This window comes from Trichomycterus rosablanca, chromosome 3 (genome assembly GCF_030014385.1).
Source record: "Trichomycterus rosablanca isolate fTriRos1 chromosome 3, fTriRos1.hap1, whole genome shotgun sequence".
Classification (NCBI taxonomy): domain Eukaryota; kingdom Metazoa; phylum Chordata; class Actinopteri; order Siluriformes; family Trichomycteridae; genus Trichomycterus; species Trichomycterus rosablanca.
This window is the reverse complement of record NC_085990.1, coordinates 50219077-50240139: the sequence shown is the minus strand read 5'-3', so window position 1 is coordinate 50240139 and position 21063 is coordinate 50219077. Positions and strand designations below refer to the sequence as shown.

Genomic DNA, 21063 nt, shown 5'->3' with positions numbered 1-21063 from the left:
GGCATAAAATTGATTTTAAAAAGTTAGGACAGAGGCATGTTTACCACCGTGCAACATCACTTTTTATATGTTATATAATCATTTGGGAACTGATGACACTAACTGTTGTAGTTAGTTGTAGAAAGTGGCATTATTTCCATTTATTGGAGGATCTCCATTTAACTGGAGACAAATCTGGGCTGCAGACAGGCCAGTCTAGCACCTGCAATCTCCTAATACAAAACTATGCTGTTGTAACATGTAGAATGCGACATGGTATTGCTGTATTTATTTATTAGGATTTTAGCATCATGTTTTACACACTTGGATTACATTTATGACAGGACAGGTAGTTACTGGTTACACAAGATTCATTAGTTCGGCCGCTCAGGTGGCACAGCGGTTAAACACGCTAGCGCACCAGAGCTGACATGTCAAACTTGTCGGTTCAAAACTCAGCTGTGGCAGGCTAGGCAGCTACACGAACAATTGGCTGTTGTCCGGTGGGAGCCATGACCTCATAACTGATGCAGTTACGCTCTCTGCTGGCTGACTGATGACGCCTGCAGTGGCTCTCTGTACACAAAGCTGATCTGCATATGAACGCGCCAAAAAGTGGCTCTCTGTACACAAAGCTGATCTGCATATGAACGCGCCAAAAAGATGCAGACGCCAAAAAGATGCACACGTGTCGGAGGGGGGGTGTGATAGTCTCGCTAGTGGAGATCAGCATCGGTAGAGAGGAAGCGTAATGCAATCAGGTAATTGGATACAACTAGATTGGGAGCAAAAAAAAAAAAAAAAAAAGACTCATCAGTTCAAGTTTAATGTCAAACACGGTCACAGTCAATTTAGTATCTCTAATTCACCTCACCTGCACGTCTTTGGACCGTGGGAGGAAACCGGAGCTACCGGAGCAAACCCACACAGAAAGGACCCGGGCCACTCCACCTGGAAATCGAACCCAGGACCGTCTTGCTGTGAGGTGACAGTGCTCCGCCTTCATTAAAGTTAGGTACTTTAGGTAGTGAAATCCCAGAATTCCTTGTAAGGCAAGGCAAGGCAAGGCAAGTTTATTTGTATAGCACCTTTCATACACAGTGGCAATTCAAAGTGCTTTACATAAGGAAAAAAAATTTAATTAAAAGCATTAAAACATTCCTGAGATCTAGAACCTCAGAAAGACTTCTTGCAAACATTTAGTTACAATTAGGAACATGAAATTCAAACAAGAGAGATAAAAAAAAATTAAGGACATGAAAAATTAAAAGAAATTATTGTAAAGTATAACCTACAATTTAGGGAATATGAAATTAAAACAAGAGAGATAAAAAAATTAAGAACATGAAAACTAAAAGAAAATATAGTAAAATATACCCTACAATTTAGAAGAGCATGAAAAACTAAAAGAAATATGGTAAAATGAGGGTAATAGCAAAAATTTCGAGCTCAATCATAGGCACAAGAAAAAAGAAATGTTTTAAACCTGGATTTAAAGATTTCTACATTTGAGGAACATCTAATATCTCCTGGCAGTCTGTTCCAGTTATATGCAGCCCAACAGCTAAATGCTGCTTCACCATGTTTAGTTTGGACTCTGGGCTCAACTAGCTGACCTGAGTCCATGGATCTAAGAGATCTACTGGGTTTATATTCTCTAAACATTTCTGAGATGTATTCTGGGCCGAACCCATTCAGTGATTTATAGACCAGTAGCAGCACTTTAAATTCTATTCTGTAACTAACCGGAAGCCAGTGTAGAGATTTTAGAACTGGAGTGATGTGCTCAGTTCTCTTCGTCTTAGTTAAAACTCTAGCAGCAGCGTTCTGAATGAGCTGTAACTGTTTAATGGTCTTTTTGGGAAGTCCAGTTAAGAGACCATTACAATAGTCCACCCTACTGGAGATAAAAGCATGGATCAGCTTCTCTAGGTCTTGTTGGCACACTAGACCCCTGATTTTGGCTATATTTCTAAGATGGTAGAAGGCTGTTTTGGTGATGGTTTTAATATGGCTGGTGAATGTGAGATCTGAATCTATTAGAACGCCAAGATTTCGGACTTGGTCTTTGGTTTTTAGAGCCCGGGAACTGAGGTGTTCACCGACACTGGTCCTCTTTTCTTTGCTACCAAACACAACAATCTCTGTTTTGTCCTTATTTAACTGTAAAAAATTCTGGCTCATCCAGTTATTGATGACCTCCAGACACTGACACAGTGAATCTATTGGGCTGTAATCATCTGGTGAGAGAGCCAGATATATGTGTGTGTCATCTGCATAACTATGGTAATCAATGTTGTTAGCCTGTAGCATTTGGCCTTGTAGTCTTGCATTAAATAGAATAGAATGCCTTTATTTGTTATAAATACCTGGAGCAGAGATCGTTAATGGCCTTGCTCAAGGGCTCAACAGTTTGCTGCATGGCAGAGCTGGGATTCGAACTCTCAACCTTTCAGTTGATAGCCCAAAGCTCTACCAACTAGGCTACCACTGTCCACTAATGACTAAAAGATGTCATTTACACGTTAGACTATTTGCTTACTCTGGATAGCAAAGCAGGTCCAAAAAAATGATGCACCCTCTATTAAACTAAACATTAATGCACACACATCTAGGTTCCAACTTTACAGGGAGCTTACCTCATGGGAGCTGTCTGTCTTTGTAGAGCACAAACACCAAACCTGCCCTCAACCTCCCATGTACATAAACAATCAAATCACCTTACTTGCAACTTGTGTAGAAGTCATCAAAATAATTATTATAATAAAGAAGCTTGTTTTTTAGCCTTGACAGTAAATGAATATTTCGTGGTGTTCTTACTGTCTCAAACGGCCTGTACAAATAATGAAAAATAACTAGTGTCATTTATGGACAGGGTGAAAGGGCAGGTAATCATGTGAGCAACCCCCTCACCTTTCTCAAATGTTATCTTTTAAACCTTGTTTGTTACCGTGACTCAAAAGTAAAGTACACAAAAGCACACATTCAGACTGTCTGCAATATTTTAATGAAAACGCATGGATTAGTTCATTGCAGGTCTATGGACGTCTTGTAAAGTGTGTTAATAGGTTACAAAAAGACTTCTGTTTTCTACAGATCTTCTCAGTTATTAAACATTACCACAAAGAAATATTATGCTTTACATCGAACTAAATGATGCATACTGGCAAATATTTGCCGGTTACAGACGGTATGTTGTACAAAGCTTTCTGGCTTGCAAATCAGTGCAATCTATTTACCTTAGAAGGTATCCCACTTATATTATAGGTCCATTATTCTATTCAGCAGGGCCACATAACTGACCCATCATTGATCACTACGGTAAGTACTAAGGCCACTTAGTAGCTTGATATTTTCAAAACGAATAGTGTACCTGGGGTCATAATCAGGTTATTAGTACATCTCTCATCCCCAAAGCACAGGCTAATGTCATTTACACTGATCATAAAAACATGATTTAGTTCACACACGGGGTGAACATTTTATCGTGATTAGCCCGTTCACTATTCTTATTAGCGGCTGTCCAGTAAATCGGACCGCGTTTTTAATCACAAATTACACAATCACGGAACATTAGTGTCAAAAACTAGGAACTGTTACGAATGATTAAAAACGAATCCATCTGGCCACTCTTTAACTGCATTCATTAATTGCAATATCACTACGCCTCCGAGCTGAAGCTACGTGCGAGTCTTGAAGCCGCGTGAGGAGCTGGCGTCCGCTCTTCTAGGAGCCGAACTCGACCGTGTCGGCGGTGATGGGCTTAAATTCGTAGTTCCCTCTTCCATCCATGTGCAGGTAGTACTGTAAAAAAGAGGAGGAAGGCCTTTATTTGTTATATATACAGACACAGGTGTACAGTACAATGACATTCTTTTTCCGCATATTCCAGCGTGTTTGGAAGCTGGGGTCAGAGCTGGGGTCAGCCATTGTAAGCCGCCCCTGGAGCAGACGGTGGGTCCGTTCGAAAACCTAGTGATCTCTCTACATAGACGCATTTTACTCCATCCTACGTGCACTCCCGAGAAGAAGGCTCTAAAATGCTGTCTAGCAGGGTAGCTTAAATTTGAACTGTATTTTGACTGAATAACAAGGGAAGTCATTTTAGTGGTGAAGGCACTCCCAGCATTCAGTGCGGCACAACTTCTCTCACAGAAAATTACAAATATGGCGGACGAATGCAGAGCAACCAATGAAGTTATTTTTAATTGTAAATAAATTCTCACTGATGTTTCATTTGTATAAAGGTGCACAAGTGTCATTTATTTGTAAATTTGGGTTAATCAGAAACAGTTTAACCGATGGAAATGTTAGTTGACATGCTAGCACGTTGTGCCACCTCATCCCATTGGTTTGAATGGCCTGAGGCTAACTGTGTTAGCTTAGCAAGCAAAAACTGGTGTAATCGCTGTATCAGTAAAAGTCTGAATAACCTGACTTATAAGTCGATGACTTCTCAGAATCCTCTCTCTCTCTCTCACTCTCTCACTCTCTCACTCACTCACTCACTCACTCTCACACTCTCTCACTCTCACTCTCACTCTCACTCTCACTCTCAAAATGTTTCTGTACTTTTATTTTGGTTATAAACGGTGAGGGTGGGAGGAAGAGTAATCGGTCGTGTCTAAGAGACCAAGAGATGCTCATAGTCCAGATTTTGCTCCATCTGATTTTGCTAAAAGAAGATTTAAGAGGAAGAAGATTTTCATCTGATGATGATGTGAAAGCAGCGCTGCATCAGTGGCTACAAGCTCAACAACAAACATGTTTTGCTGATGACATTAAAAAATTGGTACGACGCTGTAAAAATGCATCGGAAGGTGACTGTGTGTGTGTGTGAGTGTGTGTGTGTGGATGTGTGTGTGTAGTTGTTTAATAGCTGGTAATGCCTAAATAAATGAATGTTGTCTGACCAGAGGAGTTTCAGACTCACCTCATGGTGTTTCCAGAGGGACTTTCTGTGAGAGACTGTAAACAGAGTGATGCCAACCTGCCAGAAAAAAACAGAAAATTAGTCTGTGCTTTACAAAGGAAGTTCAGACGATAGGACATTACGTAGAGCTAACAGACAGCAGCATGATATTCAGCCCTGTTTTTCGCTGACTCATTTTCAGAAAGGTAGAGCAATGTGCACTGTATGGCACAGAACTTGTTTACATTGGACTGAGCTTTAGCCGCTAGAAACGGGTCTCACTGAGGAGCAGAGGACTCGAGTGCATTCCAGTTAATGTCAGGTGCCCTTCTTCTACATTTCAGGAACAAAGCTTTGGAGGTGATTTACAGTGAAATTGTTTGGTCCACACACAGGCAATACAATTGTGACAAAACAGACTATGATATACTTACATTACTGATAAAAACATGTTATTTGCAGAGAGTTTATTGAGTTATTATATACTTGCACTCTCTATATTCAAAACTATGCTGTTTTAATAGGTATTCTTATGCAATTAGACATGATCACATAATCATTATCATTTATATTTGCTGCATTTAGCAGAAGCTTTTATCCAAAGCGACTTACAATTATTACTGAATACAATTTGAGCAATTGAGGGTTAAGGGCCTTGCTCAAGGGCCCAACAGTGGCAACTTGGTGATGGTGGGGCTTGAACCAGCAAATGTTATATTTACTAGTCCAGTACCTTAACCACTGAGCTATCACTGCCCTATCATATTATCATATTAGTTAAGCCGTGATTTAGTAAAACTGTCTTTACCAAATCTAATTGATCAATTCTTAGCTTTTTAGGGTGGCACGGTGGCTTAGTGGGTAGCACTGTCGCCTCACAGCAAGAAGGTCCTGTGTTCGATCCCCAGGCGGGGCGGTCCGGGTCATTTCTGTGTGGAGTTTGCATGTTCTCCCCGTGTCTGCGTGGGTTTCCTCCCACAGTCCAAAAACATGCAGCCAGGCTAATTGGAGACACTGAATTGCCCTATAGGTACCGAGCCGCTAGGATGCATAAACCAGTGCGTTGTAGTGCCGGTCCCAAGCCCGGATAAATAGGGAGGGTCGTGTCAGGAAGGGCATCCGGCGTAAAAACTGTGCCAGATCAATAATGCAGATCACGATCAGCCAGCGACCCCTAACGGAAGCAGCCGGGGGAATAGATAGATAGATCAATTCTTAGCTTTTTCAAATCAATCAGTTTGGCTTTATTAGCCATATAGGCTGTAAACTTTGTATTTCTTATCCTGCAGCCATTTAAAGTGCAGAATGAACGTGCATGTCAGACTATACGTCTATTGATTAATGCATGTCTGCAGCCAACAAGACCAGATTTGTGTCCGTCATGGCCAGCTGCGGGCCAGACGATGCACCGAACCATGGAATGACTTGTCCGTCACACACGAATGCAAATTCAAACAAAACCTTAATAATGAGTAAACTAAAGGGTGTCCCAAAATTCACGCAAGAAGTAATTTTGATAGAGAACACAGGTTTTTAATTAAAAATTGTACATTTTTAATTGATTCATAAAGTATACAGTATAGGGTTATGTATGGAATAGCATATCGGGTAGATGGCCTCCACGGCTTTGCTGGCACATACGCACTCTTTTGTCGAAATTTACATTTACATGTAGCAGACGCCTTTATCCAAAGCGACTTACATTACAGTTACAGTATACAGTCTAAGCAATTGAGGGTTAAGGGCCTTGCTCAAGGGCCCAGCAGCAGCAACCTGGCAGTAGTGGGGCTTGAACCAGCAACCCTCTGATCACTGGTCCAGTACCTTAACCACTAGGCTACAGCTGGCCCATGAAATTTTCCATGACCATTTTGCATAAATGTGGCTGAATTTCGTTGATACAGCGCTCGATTTCCTCCTTCAAGGCGTGGGTGGTCGTGGGCTTGATGGCATAAACCTTAGACTTCAAAAAAACCCAAAGAAAAAAGTCCAACGGCGTTAAATTGCATGATTAAAATCTTGCGTGAATTTTGGGACACCCTATATAACACACACATTTCACTTAGCAGCTGTTTGAGGCTATTTGCCGAAGCTCTCATTGTACTGAGTAAGCTATATAATCGAATGAAACCTGGGCAGTTGTAGCCTAGTGATTAAGGTACTGGACTAGTAATTAAAAGCCCCCATGACTGCCAGGTTGCCACTGTTGGGCCCTTGAGCAGGTCTTTAACCCTCGATTGCTTAGACAAAATACTGTCACATTACTGTAAGTCGCTTTGGATAAATGAAACCTACACTAACGACTTACGATATTGGCCACAATAAGGCATATCAATAGACGGTTGATTTCCACATTTAGCAAATTAAAAACTAATACTGATGATTTCTTCCTGAGATCCTACTACATATCACACACTGAATAAGACCTGGTTACCTTCCTGCAGTGGCTGTAGATATAATCCTCCACATCCACACTCACAGCGCTGGTGCACTCATCTAGAATGGCAAACTGGGGCTTGTGGTAAAACAGTCGAGCCATCTGCAGGCAAGAAACACCAATATATAGTTTTTACTATTTATCTTATGCTACTTTTTTATTTTCTGTATATACGCAAATTCTGCCTAGCATGTTAAATCTGTACATTGCCTGCATGTAGTTTTGTCTGTATATTGTATTGTTTGTATATTGTACAGAGATAACAACAGCCAGAAACAAATTCCTTGTGTGTGCAAACATACTTGGCGAATAAAGCTGGTTCTGACATATAGTTGTACTGAAAAGTTGTATTAAAGGTATCAGTAGATTTGTTAATGTTTTGTTATGTGCACGGCTCTTTAAAATTCATCAGATTTATTCTTTAATTGTTTTAAATCCTTTCCCCTTCAAAACCACAAATATTTAAGTTTTTAAAACAAGGCCCAGAATTCATTCCCCCCCCAATTTTCCTCCCAATCTAGTCTGATCGCATTTCGCTTCATCTACTGCTGCTGACCTCCACTCCTGACCAAGGAAAGGTGTAACTAACGGACACCCCCCATCCCCATATGGGTACAGTAGCCAGCTGCTTTTTTTTATCTGCACGACAGGTTCATATGGAGATCTGTATAGCACACGGAGAAACAAGCACTGATCTCTATTCCCCCCCCCTCCTCTGTGCAGGCGCCATTCATCCGCCAGCAGAGGTCGTAAATTAAGAGGATTATTAGGATTTTAATGTCATGTTTTACACTTTGGTTACATTCATGACAGGAACGGTAGTTACTCATTACACAAGATTCATCAGTTCACCAGGTTATATCGAACACACTCATGGACAATCCCGTATCTCCAATTCACCTCACTTGCACGTCTTTGGACTGTGGGAGGAAACCGGAGCACCCGGAGGAAACCCATGTGGACACGGGGAGAACATGCAAACTCCACACAGAAAGGACCCGGCCCGCACCGCCCCACCTGGGGATCGAACCCAGGACCTTCTTACCGTGAGGCGACAGCGCCGCCCACTTAGCCACCGTGCCGCCCCGTACATTAAGAGGAATTCCCGGCATTCCCACCCTTGGAGGAACCAATCATTGTCTGTATAGGTAGCAAAGCTGAGATTCAGACTCAAGTGCTGGAATGCTAAAGGGTTTCACTGCTGCGCCACCTGAGCGCCCCCTGTTGTATTTATAATTGAATCGAACCCTGATGCATTTGTCTGACTTAAACTAGAACAGGTAGTTTGGTTTGTCTTAACTAAACATGCCAGTGCAAATTGTTCATGTTTTGGTTTTTGTCTTCTATATAATGAACAGCTTTTTTATCATAGTAAAAATAAATCAAATATACTGTGTGTGTGTGTGTGTGTGTGTGTGAGAGACTGGTGTGGTGTGTACATGTACAGACAGAGGCTCGGTCCCGACTGGAAGCATTAATGAGTCTTTGTATCCTTACCGCCATCCTCTGCTTCTCTCCGCCACTGAGAACATCCATCCAGTCCTGAACAGTGTCCCAAGACCCTTCTCTGCCAAGAATGTGGCCCAGCTGTACATTGTCTAGGTATCCCTTCAGCACCTATCACCAACACAGAGAGGAAACTGAAGAGTGAGACGGAGACGGCACAGCACACAGCACTGGCACAGCAATAAAGCGAGCAGCTAATTCTTTACTCATTGATCATTACTAAGGACCTACCTTGTTTGTTTGTTTATTAGGATTTTAACGTCATGTTTTACACTTTGTGTTTGATATAAACTGGTGAACTGATGAACCTTGTGTAACGAGTAACTACCGTTCCTGTCATGAATGTAACCAGTCATGGACGATTTAGTGTCACCAATTTACCTAACTTGCATGTCTTTGGACTGTGGGAGGAAACGGGCATGCAAACATGTGAACTCCACACAGAAAGGACCCGGACCGCCCCGCCTGGGGATCGAACCCAGGACCTTCTTGCTGTGAGGCGACGGTGCTACCCACTTAGCCACCGTGTCGCCCCGAAGGACCTACCTAATTCACAGAGACATTTCTCGTGTAATACGCAATTTGCTGGGAAATTCTAACTTTAAGGTTTGTGTTTAGAGATTTAACATTTGTCATTCGTGTAGCGTTCAAGTGTCTCGCGTTTTCTGGTTAATTCGCACTATGAGGCGTCCTAGCCATCCTACGGCAATTCGGTTAGCAATCGGTTAGTCAAAATGTCCAAGACGTCAAAGTCTAAAGCAGATAAAAACACGACTCGGGTAACTGAGTTTGGAAAACTAACAACCAATTCTGTGGACTGGGTAATATTTTTATATTTGAGACAGAACATGAAGCCGCGCACCTGTTCTGGGTTTACATTTAACTATTAAGGTAGCTGTGCTGTGTATTGAAGCTTCTATTTATTCTGTCATTCGATTGATGAGTGTAATTTTAATGACGGCCTTAAAATGTGCCCCTTTCTGTAAAAATCTGTGAAATCTGTCCATAAAATTAAGCACATTTTCCCATGAATTTAGTAGAATCCTAATCTTTACCCATTTTACATGATTTTACATGCGTTACACATTTTACAAGATTCCTGAGAGGAACGTATTTGGAACTTTAATGGGTTTGAAATAAACACAAGAAAACCTTCACTGGTTGTTAATTTACACAACACTCAGGCTCTGTTCCCACCGCGACCCTGATCAGGATAAAGCGAATACTGAAAATGAATAACACACGCATAAATGCTGATGTTAATCAGGACCTGATCTGAAATCCCCTTCTTCTTTTGGTCCTCATAGGTGTCAGGGTAGATCACCTGATCCCTCAGCGATCCAAGCGTCATATATGGCCTCTACAATTAAAGACAAATGTATTTTTACAAAAAAACAGAACCATTTAATCACTCTTAATGTCGTTGCTGTTTTACGGATCTTACCTGAGGGACATAGAAGAGCTTTCCTCTCTCAGGTTTGGTCAAGCTTCCACCAAACAGAGGCCACAGCTTTAAAAAAAAAAAAAAAAAAGCACAATCTCATTAAAATCTTCCAGTATATTACCAATTCCCTCAGATTGGGCTGTCTTGTAGAGCCGTTCAAATATAAATGAAATCCAAAAGGTCAAAGGGCGTACCTCTCCAAGCACTCTGAAGAGTGAGCTTTTCCCACAGCCGTTGGGCCCACACACCAAAACGTTGGTGCCAGATCTGACCTGCATACAACAAAATACTCCATGTAAGATCTTTATGAACATCTTCTATACAGACAAACATTACATATCCAAAACATGTTGATTCCCGAGGAGGAATTAAACACCGGAGTAAGTGGTTCACATTTAACAGGGTTTGCTTTGTGGTACAACGTTCACATCTTGGTTCTGTAAACATTTCAAATACAAAAATGTCGATTTTTCTTCAGTCCTTAACATGCCTTACTACAAAAATACTTATGTTGCATCACACACACAAAAGTGATTTCAAATTAAAGTCTGTAGTATATCAGAAATAACTTATGATGACCACTTGGTCACTGGGGCTATCCGGCTTTACATGACTAGCCAAAGCCTGTGTGAACACAATCTATTTATTTGTTTATTTTATTAGGATTTTAACGTCATGTTTTAGACACTTTGGTTCCATTCATGACAGGACAGATAGTTACTGGTTACACAAGATTCATCAGTTCAAGTTTTTAATATCAAACACAGTCATGGATAATTTTGTATCTCCAATTCACCTCACTTGCACGTCTTTGGACTGTGGGAGGAAACCGGAGCTCCCGGAGGAAACCCACACAGACACGGGGAGAACATGCAAACTCCACACAGAAAGGACCTGGACCGCTTCACCTGGGAATCGAACCCAGGACCTTCTTGTTGTGAGGCGACAGTGCTACCCACCGAGCCACTGTGCCGCCCCGCTGACTAAGTAAATGATGCAGAAAATCAAATATGTAGCGGCACAATCTCTACAAACACTGGCAGCAGAATGGGTTGTAGTGCAGAGGTCAATAACCGTCACCGGGTGGCATCTTTTTTTGCATACTAAAGCCACCCACTAACTAGTAGTGCTGTTCTAGAGGACAGCTTTTCCACAAAATGATGTGATTAGTACACAAAGTTATATCAAACACAGTGATGGACAATTTAGTGTCTCCAATTCACCTCACTTGCATGTCTTTGGACTGTGGGAGGAAACCGGAGCACCTAGAGTAAACCCATGCGGACAAGGGGAGAACATGCAAACTCCACACAGAAAAGACCCGGACCGCCCCACCTGGGATCGAACCCAGGACCTTCTTGCTGTGAGGCGACAGTGCTACCCACCGAGCCACCGTGCCGCCCCACTGATTGGTTAAAGAAATGCACCAAGTGTGTTGGGTGTGTTGAACGTAATCGGAAAGGCTTCTGAGACCTCTGATCTATACTCCAGTCAACACTTTTGGGATGAATTGGAAAGGTGACTTTAAGCCTGATCTTACAGCTATAGCTTTTGCACCTAAAAAGGTAAATACTGGCAAACACATAAGCATTCTCAAAGGAGTAAAGACTGCTATAGCATCGAATAGGCTAAAAACTTTTTATGTATGCTGATTGTTTAAGCAAAAGAAACTCATACAGATGTTCAGTTGTCCACATCTTTTTAGCTATGTCACGTATGAAACGATGACCCCCAAAAATGATTACCTCAAAATTCAGATCCTTAATCAGGACATCTCCATTAGGTGTTGCCAAGGGTGTGTGTTCAAACCTAGACAAAAACAACAGATATTAATTAATATCCTGTCCGTGTGTTCGACAGTAATCGGACACATTTATGAAATCTGGCTCCATCGAGGATTCGTACATACTTGATGATTTTATCCATGATGATGATTTTTCCACTTCCAGGCACCAAGGTTAGTTTTCCTAAGGCATCGGCGTCTGGAAATTAGACATTAAGTGTGAAAAACATGATCTGATACTGGCTTAAAATCCTCTAAATGAACATTAAGAGTTACCTTTCTCCGAGTGAGAGACCATGGTGCGCTCATACTTCCCAGAGTTTAGTTCCTTCAAGACCTTCATGAGTTCTGTGATACGAGTGGTAAACCTGCGAGGAAAAATAAAGCGTCTTTATTTTTACACTTTTTCTGTCTATTTTTGGCTTAATGAAATTATTAGCTACATTTAGTCAATATTTAGTCCTGTCCATTTCATTTTTATCAAAGGCTTAATCTTTGTCAGATCCGGTTTGCCCGGAAACACAGGGTGCGCGGCGGGAAGACACTGGACAGGGTGCCAATTCATCGCAGGGCTTCAGCCACTCTCCACCAGACATAACCAATCATGCCTGACCGAATGACAGCACAGAGGAAATCTGAACCCGGATCTAGGCTAGTGTAGTAAGGCAATGCAAGTTCATTTGTATAGCACCTTTCATACACAGTGGCAATTCAAAGTGCTTTACATAAGGGAAAAATAATTATTAAAAGCATTCAAACATTCCTGAGATCTAAAACCTCAGAAACAAACATTTAGTTACAATTAAGAGAACATGAAATTAAAACAAGAGAAATACACGTTATTATAAGGGATTAATTATACATATTAACAGGGAAATTACAGTATTAAATACTAAGACTATCCCACAGACTGACAGCAGACAAAGTAACTTATACTACCGGCCGTCACCAATAGTACAGTGTTCCAGTTCTACTGCCACACAATGACATTCTCTCATATAGCGAATTCGTCCGTGGTGATATCTCTGTCTTACATAGACAGGCGTCCCAGACGTCTTTACTGTTAATCCTTAAACGACGGGTCAGGTGGAACACACAGCGTCTCACCTTTTCTGGTACTATGGGGCAGACGGTATCACACAGCGTCGTCTGATTCCCACCGGGGTGGAACACACAGCATCACCTAGTACTAGAGATGGGACGATCGATCGGCTATGAATCGGTATCGGCCGATTTTTAATCAAAATATGCTATCGGCGATCGGCGATATTTCCTAAAAGTAGCCGATCCGATCGTGTGATATATAAAGACCATGTTAAGTTAACAGCTCAGTGGATTGATCCAGACTTTGAGCTACGAAGCACCAACCATCACATCACCATTCATCAACCATCGTACAGAAACCACAGTGAAAGCTCTTCATGACCTAAAATAACGTCATTAACGTTGTGCATCATACATACGATGTAATTTTGCTGATTGTAATATTTACTTTAAAAAGATAATTCAACCCGGTCACATCTGAGTCGATTCTATCAGCACGTTATATAAACTCCTGGTTCACTTTGGTAAATCGTAAGCGGTTCTTACTTGTGATGTAGATGAGAACAGAAAACGTTACAGAGCCAATCAGAGGCAAAAGTTTATTCATTACCAAATTCGTTAGTTCAGGATCATCTGCTGAACTTTTAGCTCCTTAGACGGAACGAGTCTGACGGTCGGTTACAGATCTGTGGTAATAGCAGTTTAATGAAGCTTTTAATGAAGCTTTTTAATGTAAGAGAGTCACACAAAATGTTCTGTAGTAGCTGGTGTTTATTTAAAACCACGACATTTAATTAATAACAGTAAACACGGAGAGATAACTGAGAAGAGACACTTACGCTTCACATAAAAACGAATCAACTCATGAATCAATGAATCACTTATAGCGATACTGTGAACAAAGCGTCTCTTCTGAAGGCGCACACACACACACAAACACGCGCGCGCTGCTCCGGTTTATCTTCACTGTGAGGCTCTTTTTAAGTTTATTTATTTTATTTACTGCTAACCCCCCCCCCCCCGATCGCAATCGGCTATCGGCAGATGTCCCTGAAAGGAGATCGGAGATCGGAATCGGTGCCAAAAACCCCGATCGTCCCATCTCTACCTAGTACTAATTCAATCTACTTATCCTATTTGACCTTCGTACTTTACTTCGTACCTTTAGTAAACCGTTGCGCCACCGGAGCGCGTATTCAGTCATATCTAACAAGAACATACAACCGATGAAATATCCTTTACTAAAACCACAGCTTTTGAGACATGCGTAGTTCAGGTCTACACTAATGTGAAGCTGCATAGCTTTGAAACCACTAATCCAGGCTAAATATACAGAAGTCAAGTGAAGCATCCAAAGCTCCTTAAAATCCTGAGAAAGCCTGTATAAAGCACATAAGTAAGGCCCTACCTAATTCACAATCAGGAATTGAGCCTTTTCTTATGTAATATGCAATTTACTGTGAAATTCAAACTTTAAGGTTTGTGTTTGGCGATTTAGTGTTTTTTTTATATGTGTAGCCTTCAAGTGTCTCACATTTACTGGTTAATTTAAACTATGAGGCGTCCTAACAATCCTATGGCGATTCAGTTAGCAATCGCTCAGACAAAATGTCCAAGATGTCGAAGTGTAAAGCAGCTAAAAACACGACTCGGTTGGAAGAAGCCAGAACATGAAGCCTCGCGTCGTTGCTGGATGTTCTAGATTTACATTCAACTATTAAGGTAGCTGTACTGTGTATTATAGCTTCTATTTATTCTATCATTTAATTTATGAGTGTCATTTAATGAGTGACGTGAAATGTGTGAAATCTGTGATTTTTGAAAAACGAGGTCCATGAAATCAAGCACATTTTCTCGTGAATTTAGTAGGGCCCTATATAAAAGTGAATCTTTTGCATAAGCTGGTACCACACAGCAACTGGGTCGTGTCCTTTCACGCATGTTTTTATCCTTGTTATTGGCATTTTAAAAATTTTTTAGGGGCTTTATGTAAACATGCTTTACGTAGCCTAGTGGTTAAGGCACAGGACTAGTCATCCAAAGGTTGCAGGTTCAAGCCCCACCACTGCTAGTTTGCTGCTGTTGGGCCCTTGAGCAAGGCCCTTAACCCTCAGTTGCTCAGACTGTATACTGTAACTATACTGTAATGCCTAGTTCACACTACACGATTTTTGCCCTGATTTTCGCTCGGCGATTGATTTTCCGGGTCGGGAGCAACTCGGCGTTCACTCGGCGATCAAAACTCGGCTCTCGGTCGCTAAGTGTGAACTACCCGACCACTCGACCCGACCGGCTCGCCGACCGCTCGGCGACCGGATCGAGTCTTCTAGCACGTCAGATATCTGATCTCAGACGTGCGACTGGGAATGAGTGACATGTCGAACAGCCAATGAGAACGCAGGATACGGCGTGAGGGGAAATGCAGGAGAGGATATAGTTTATATCAGGATACACCGGCACACACACGTAGTATTTCTGATTTGATCGTCCTCTACAAAACATAACACCCACGCTGCATTACAAAATTATTAATTAACATCCACTTTACTGCAGAACAAGCCATATACTGTTCGTGTTGCCAAATCCACTCAGATTCATTTATTTTTCCTCTTTGATTTTACGCTGCACATCAGACCACAAACAGCTTTGATCACTCGCTACTTGTTGACGTGCATTTTTGGACGTGGTGTCATTAAAACCCTCGTCACTTCTCACGTGTGTTTTTGTTTAAAAGAAGAAAAAAAAGGGAGACCAGAGAAGCTCGCCTGCGATTCCAGTCGGTGATAGATGGTGTGTAGTGTGAAACCCCCCTATCGCCGATCAGTCGTGTAGTGTGAAATACACACCCACTGAAAGACTCCCGGGTGCAGGAGATCCAGTCGTGTAGTGTGAACTGTACAGCGACCTGACCACTTGGAGAGTCGTGTAGTGTGAACTTGGCATAAGTCGCTTTGGATAAAGGCGTCTGCTAAATGCAGAAAATGTAAATGTAAATGCTTTATCCTGGTCAGGGTGGCTGTGGTTCTGGTTCATGCTGAAAACAGTTCAAATGTATCGTTCATGATCAGATTTAAATATGGGATGAATGTTTACTGATTGTAAATGGTGCAGTGCAAGTAAAACAGTCTTGAAATCGGTGCAGAAAAAATTACCCAGCAAGCCTCGTCATTTCTCGCCCAGCGAGCACGATCCTGCCCAGGGCTTGTGACATGCGCAACAGCATGCGGCCGCTCTGGTAGTAATCCTACAGAGAGAGAAAAATATGAGGGTTTAACTAGGTGCTCCGTGAACATGCTTACTGGTGTTTTAAATCCACCCTGTTTTTAAGCTTTACAGCTTCAGTTTCATGTTTGTTTTTGAGCCACAATTACAGTTAAATGTGATGTAAATGCTGAACAAGAGAAACAAGATCAAACAAGAACAAGGTTAGTAAAGCCTAAACTGGTATTTTTACGGATGACATTTAGCCATTTCCAGTACAACACCCATAAATAGTTAAACTTATTAAAGGGGCGTTTAAGTTGTGCAGCGCAAAAGTACGCTAGCTCACTACTGCTGAGATCTAGGAATCCAGAGTTTGAATCTCAGCTGTGCTATCGGCCAGTCAGGCCTCTACATGGACGTGATTGGCTAATGTCTAAAACAGCCTAGCCACTGGGAGGTGCACTTATCAGTGCACTCTTAATGCAGGTCCCAGCCGCAGATAAAAATAGGAGGGTTGCATCAGGAGTAAAAACTGTGACAAGTCTGGTATGTGGATCAGATCCGCTGTGGTGACCCCTATATATCTCTCTGTATTTCCTCGGCTGCACACATTAGGGGTCGCCGGCGGATCAGGATCCGCATTATTGATTTGGCACAGTTTTTACGCCGGACGCCCTTCCTGACACGATCCTCACTATTTATCCGGGCTTGGGCACTACAACGCACTGGTTTATGCATCCTAGTGGCTCGGTACCTAAAGGACGATTCAGTGTCTCCAATTAGCCTGGCTGCATGTTTTTGGACTGTGGGAGGAAACCGGAGCACCCGGAGTAAACCCACACGGACACGGGGAGAACATGTAAACTCCGCACAGAAAGGACCCGGACCGCCACACCTGGGGATCGAACCCAGGACCTTCTCGCTGTGAGGCGACAGTGCTACCCACCTACTTTTCCTCTCCGGTGTGAAGCTAAAGCATCTTACCTCCAGAAGTTCAGCGTGTGTGCTGTGCAGGTGGCGCGGGTGCTTCAGGTTCAAGAAGGGTCGACTGACAACCAGATATCCGACCACTGTGGCCAGATCTGCACAACAGACCACAACAAAAACACCAGTTTATTATTTGTTGTCGTTTTTTTACACTTTTCAGGTGAGGTTTATTCGCAATTCAGTTGCACTGTTTAACCTGGATGTTAACAGCAAACTTGAACTTACACTTAGCAATGATGCTGTCTATCATACCCATGGAGAAGCGGAAAAAGATGAAGTTGTGCAAGTGGTCAACCTGAAGGAAAAGAAAGGTAAGTACAAGAAATAAAAGTCAAATCGAATCAAGGTTTATTGGTCACATACAGAGTCATACACAGTACAACTGGCAGTGAAATGCTTTTGTGACTGCACGGCCACATTAGTTACAAAATAGACAAAAAAAAGTGAACCAAGTGTGCAAAAGTGACAACAGTTGTGCAAGAACTGAACATAATACTGAATCTATATTGTGCAACATAATGCAGAGTTGTGAATATTACACCAATATTACATATACATAAAAACTGTATACCCGCAAAATAACTGAAACACCTGTCATTTTAGTGTGGGAGGTTTCATGGCTAAATTGGACCAGTCTGGTGGCCAATCTTCATTAATTGCACATTGCACCAGTAAGAGCAGAGTGTGAAGGTTCAATTAGCAGGGTAAGAGCACAGTTTTGCTCAAAATATTGCAATGCACACAACATTATGGGTGACATACCAGAGTTCAAAAGAGGACAAATTGTTGGTGCACGTCTTGCTGGCGCATCTGTGACCAAGACAGCAAGTCTTTGTGATGTATCAAGAGCCACGGTATCCAGGGTAATGTCAGCATACCACCAAGAAGGACAAACCACATCCAACAGGATTAACTGTGGACGCAAGAGGAAGCTGTCTGAAAGGGATGTTCGGGTGCTAACCCGGATTGTATCCAAAAAACATAAAACCACGGCTGCCCAAATCACGGCAGAATTAAATGTGCACCTCGACTCTCCTGTTTCCACCAGAACTGTCCGTCGGGAGCTCCACAGGGTCGATATACACGGCCGGGCTGCTATAGCCAAACCTTCGGTCACTCGTGCCGATGCCAAACGTCGGTTTCAATGGTGCAAGGAGCGCAAATCTTGGGCTGTGGACAATGTGAAACATGTATTGTTCTCTGATGAGTCCACCTTTACTGTTTTCCCCACATCCGGGAGAGTTACGGTGTGGAGAAGCCCCAAAGAAGCGTACCACCCAGACTGTTGCATGCCCAGAGTGAAGCATGGGGGTGGATCAGTGATGGTTTGGGCTGCCATATCATGGCATTCCCTTGGCCCAATACTTGTGCTAGATGGGCGCGTCACTGCCAAGGACTACCGAACCATTCTGGAGGACCATGTGCATCCAATGGCGGTGCCGTGTATCAGGATGACAATGCACCAATACACACAGCAAGACTGGTGAAAGATTGGTTTGATGAACATGAAAGTGAAGTTGAACATCTCCCATGGCCTGCACAGTCACCAGATCTAAATATTATTGAGCCACTTTGGGGTGTTTTGGAGAAGCGAGTCAGGAAACGTTTTCCTCCACCAGCATCACGTAGTGACCTGGCCACTATCCTGCAAGAAGAATGGCTTAAAATCCCTCTGACCACTGTGCAGGACTTGTATATGTCATTTCCAAGACGAATTGACGCTGTATTGGCCGCAAAAGGAGGCCCTACACCATACTAATAAATTATTGTGGTCTAAAACCCTGTATATACACACACACACACATACATATACACACAACACACATACATTACATATACATTAAAAACTGTCCTTTACTTTAAGTTAGTTTAATTTATACGTTGCTCATGTTTAAAAAACATTGAAGAAGCACAGAAGGAGCTCTCACCAGCTTCTTGAAGGTAGAGTGGATTGTCAGCTTCTCCCTCGTATTTCCGTTGTAGAAGGCGATTTCCTCACTAGGAAACAGCAGAACAGGATCAATCGTCTTTGTATGAAGACACATATATACGTAAGTCTATACAGTGTAATTCTAATATTACACCTCACCTGTTGGTGATGAGTCGGGAGTTGACGTATCGGTACTCGCCCTCATACTTCTGTTCGACGATGGTCATCTTTCCGATGGGTCTTCTCAACCTCGTCAAAAAGAGGCCTGAGATCAGCAGGTAGGTCATCATAGTAGCGGGACCCTGACAGCACAGACGAAGATGTGATTGATGCCAGTGATTTACACACGAATGCTAAATCAGGCTCCGAAGCACCGGTAAGCTTACCTGTGCTCCAATGGCTGTTGTTAGCTTGAAGATGTAGAGACCGATATCTAGAAGAGGCTGAAGAAATGAAATAAAATTAATAAATCAGGGTCAGAATGCTTAATTCTAGCCTTAAATCTAATACACTTGCTAGGTTTTCATGCTGCCTCATATTAAGATCTGATAGTCAGACTGAAACCCCAGTTTAAATAGAAATTATTCATGTGAACACTTCGATTTTGAGGTCCGTTCTTGACAGGTCAGGTAGTCACAGGTTACCCATGATTCATCAGGTTCAGCTTCAATATCAAACACAGTCATGGACAATTTTGTATCCCCAGTGCACTTAAGTTGCATATCTTTGTATTGTGGGAGGAAACCGGATCTCCTGGAGGAAACCCACACAGATACGGGGAGAACATGCAAACTCCACACAGAAGGGACCCAGACCTCTCGATCTGAGAACTGAACCCAGGACCTTCTTGCTGTGAGGTGACAGTTCTACCCACAGCCATACATGCACTGTAAATTTGATATGTTAGATTGGTAAGCATGAATGACCAGTAAGGTGTGTTTTATTCCCCTGACAATGTAATAAATTGATTAATAACCTGAGTATGACACACTACAGTGATCACTGTTTGTACTAGAAGGTTACCTTGATATTTTATTTATTTTTATTCATTGTAATATTTAGATCAAACACTCACTTTCAGCACAACAGATCACATGTCTGGCTTGTATGCTTTATACGTAACCCTGCATCTACAATGCTACAGAAGAATAAGCTCCTTTTTTAAAAAGCATCAAACGAATCAGATAAAGGTTTAAATATCACTTGATTATTTAACAAGACATCCTTTATTTTTGATTAAGTAAACAGTTAGATAAGTAGTGAGGTCCTGCAGTCTGCACATGTTGCTTCTCGTTACTCTATTGCCGCCCAAAACGATTAATTTTGACTAACTAATCCTGGTTAGGGTCGCAGTGGGTAGTACACCTAGAAATACTGGGCACCAGGCAGGTGACACACTCGAACACAATCATCTCAATTATTAACAACAATTCAGAGCGAGCATCTAATGCTCCATCAGCAAGTTTATATGAGTTTCCTAGTAATAAATATATAATAATTCAGGCCCTACCTAACTCACGGCCATGAAGATCGTGTCTCGGACCGTGAAACGAGCCTTTTCTTGTGTAATAAGCAATTTGCTGTGAAATTTAAACTTTAAGGTTTGTGTTTAGCGATTTAACATTGTTTTTTTTTTTTACCCCTTTTTCTCCCCTTTTAGCACATCCAATTGTTCAATTAGCATCGTGCTTCCTCTCTGTCTATGCCGAACCCTGCCCTGACGGAGGTGATTGAAGCTAACCCGTATCCCCTCCGAAACACGAGTAGCAGCCAGATGCATCTTTGCCACCCACACATTGACGAGTTTGGCGCCACCTAGCGTTGCATGCGGAGAGAC

General features: G+C 42.2%; 1 protein-coding gene across 1 annotated transcript in view; it reads right to left on the bottom strand.

The window, feature by feature from the left end:
* Positions 1-2967: 2967 nt before the first annotated feature.
* Positions 2968-21063, bottom strand: part of abcd3a (ATP-binding cassette, sub-family D (ALD), member 3a) — a 29799-nt gene continuing 11703 nt past the window's right edge. The window contains exons 8-23 of the mRNA XM_062991425.1: positions 19613-19669; positions 19386-19528; positions 19225-19294; positions 17522-17591; positions 17294-17391; positions 16258-16349; positions 12338-12429; positions 12188-12260; positions 12024-12087; positions 10473-10550; positions 10279-10344; positions 10105-10194; positions 8826-8945; positions 7326-7430; positions 4913-4969; positions 2968-3783 (exon numbers count right to left, since the gene is read on the bottom strand). Of these exons, the coding sequence (XP_062847495.1) occupies positions 3706-3783; positions 4913-4969; positions 7326-7430; positions 8826-8945; positions 10105-10194; positions 10279-10344; positions 10473-10550; positions 12024-12087; positions 12188-12260; positions 12338-12429; positions 16258-16349; positions 17294-17391; positions 17522-17591; positions 19225-19294; positions 19386-19528; positions 19613-19669 (1353 nt within the window). The 3' untranslated portion in view covers positions 2968-3705. The remainder of the gene's footprint in view (positions 3784-4912; positions 4970-7325; positions 7431-8825; positions 8946-10104; positions 10195-10278; positions 10345-10472; positions 10551-12023; positions 12088-12187; positions 12261-12337; positions 12430-16257; positions 16350-17293; positions 17392-17521; positions 17592-19224; positions 19295-19385; positions 19529-19612; positions 19670-21063) is intronic.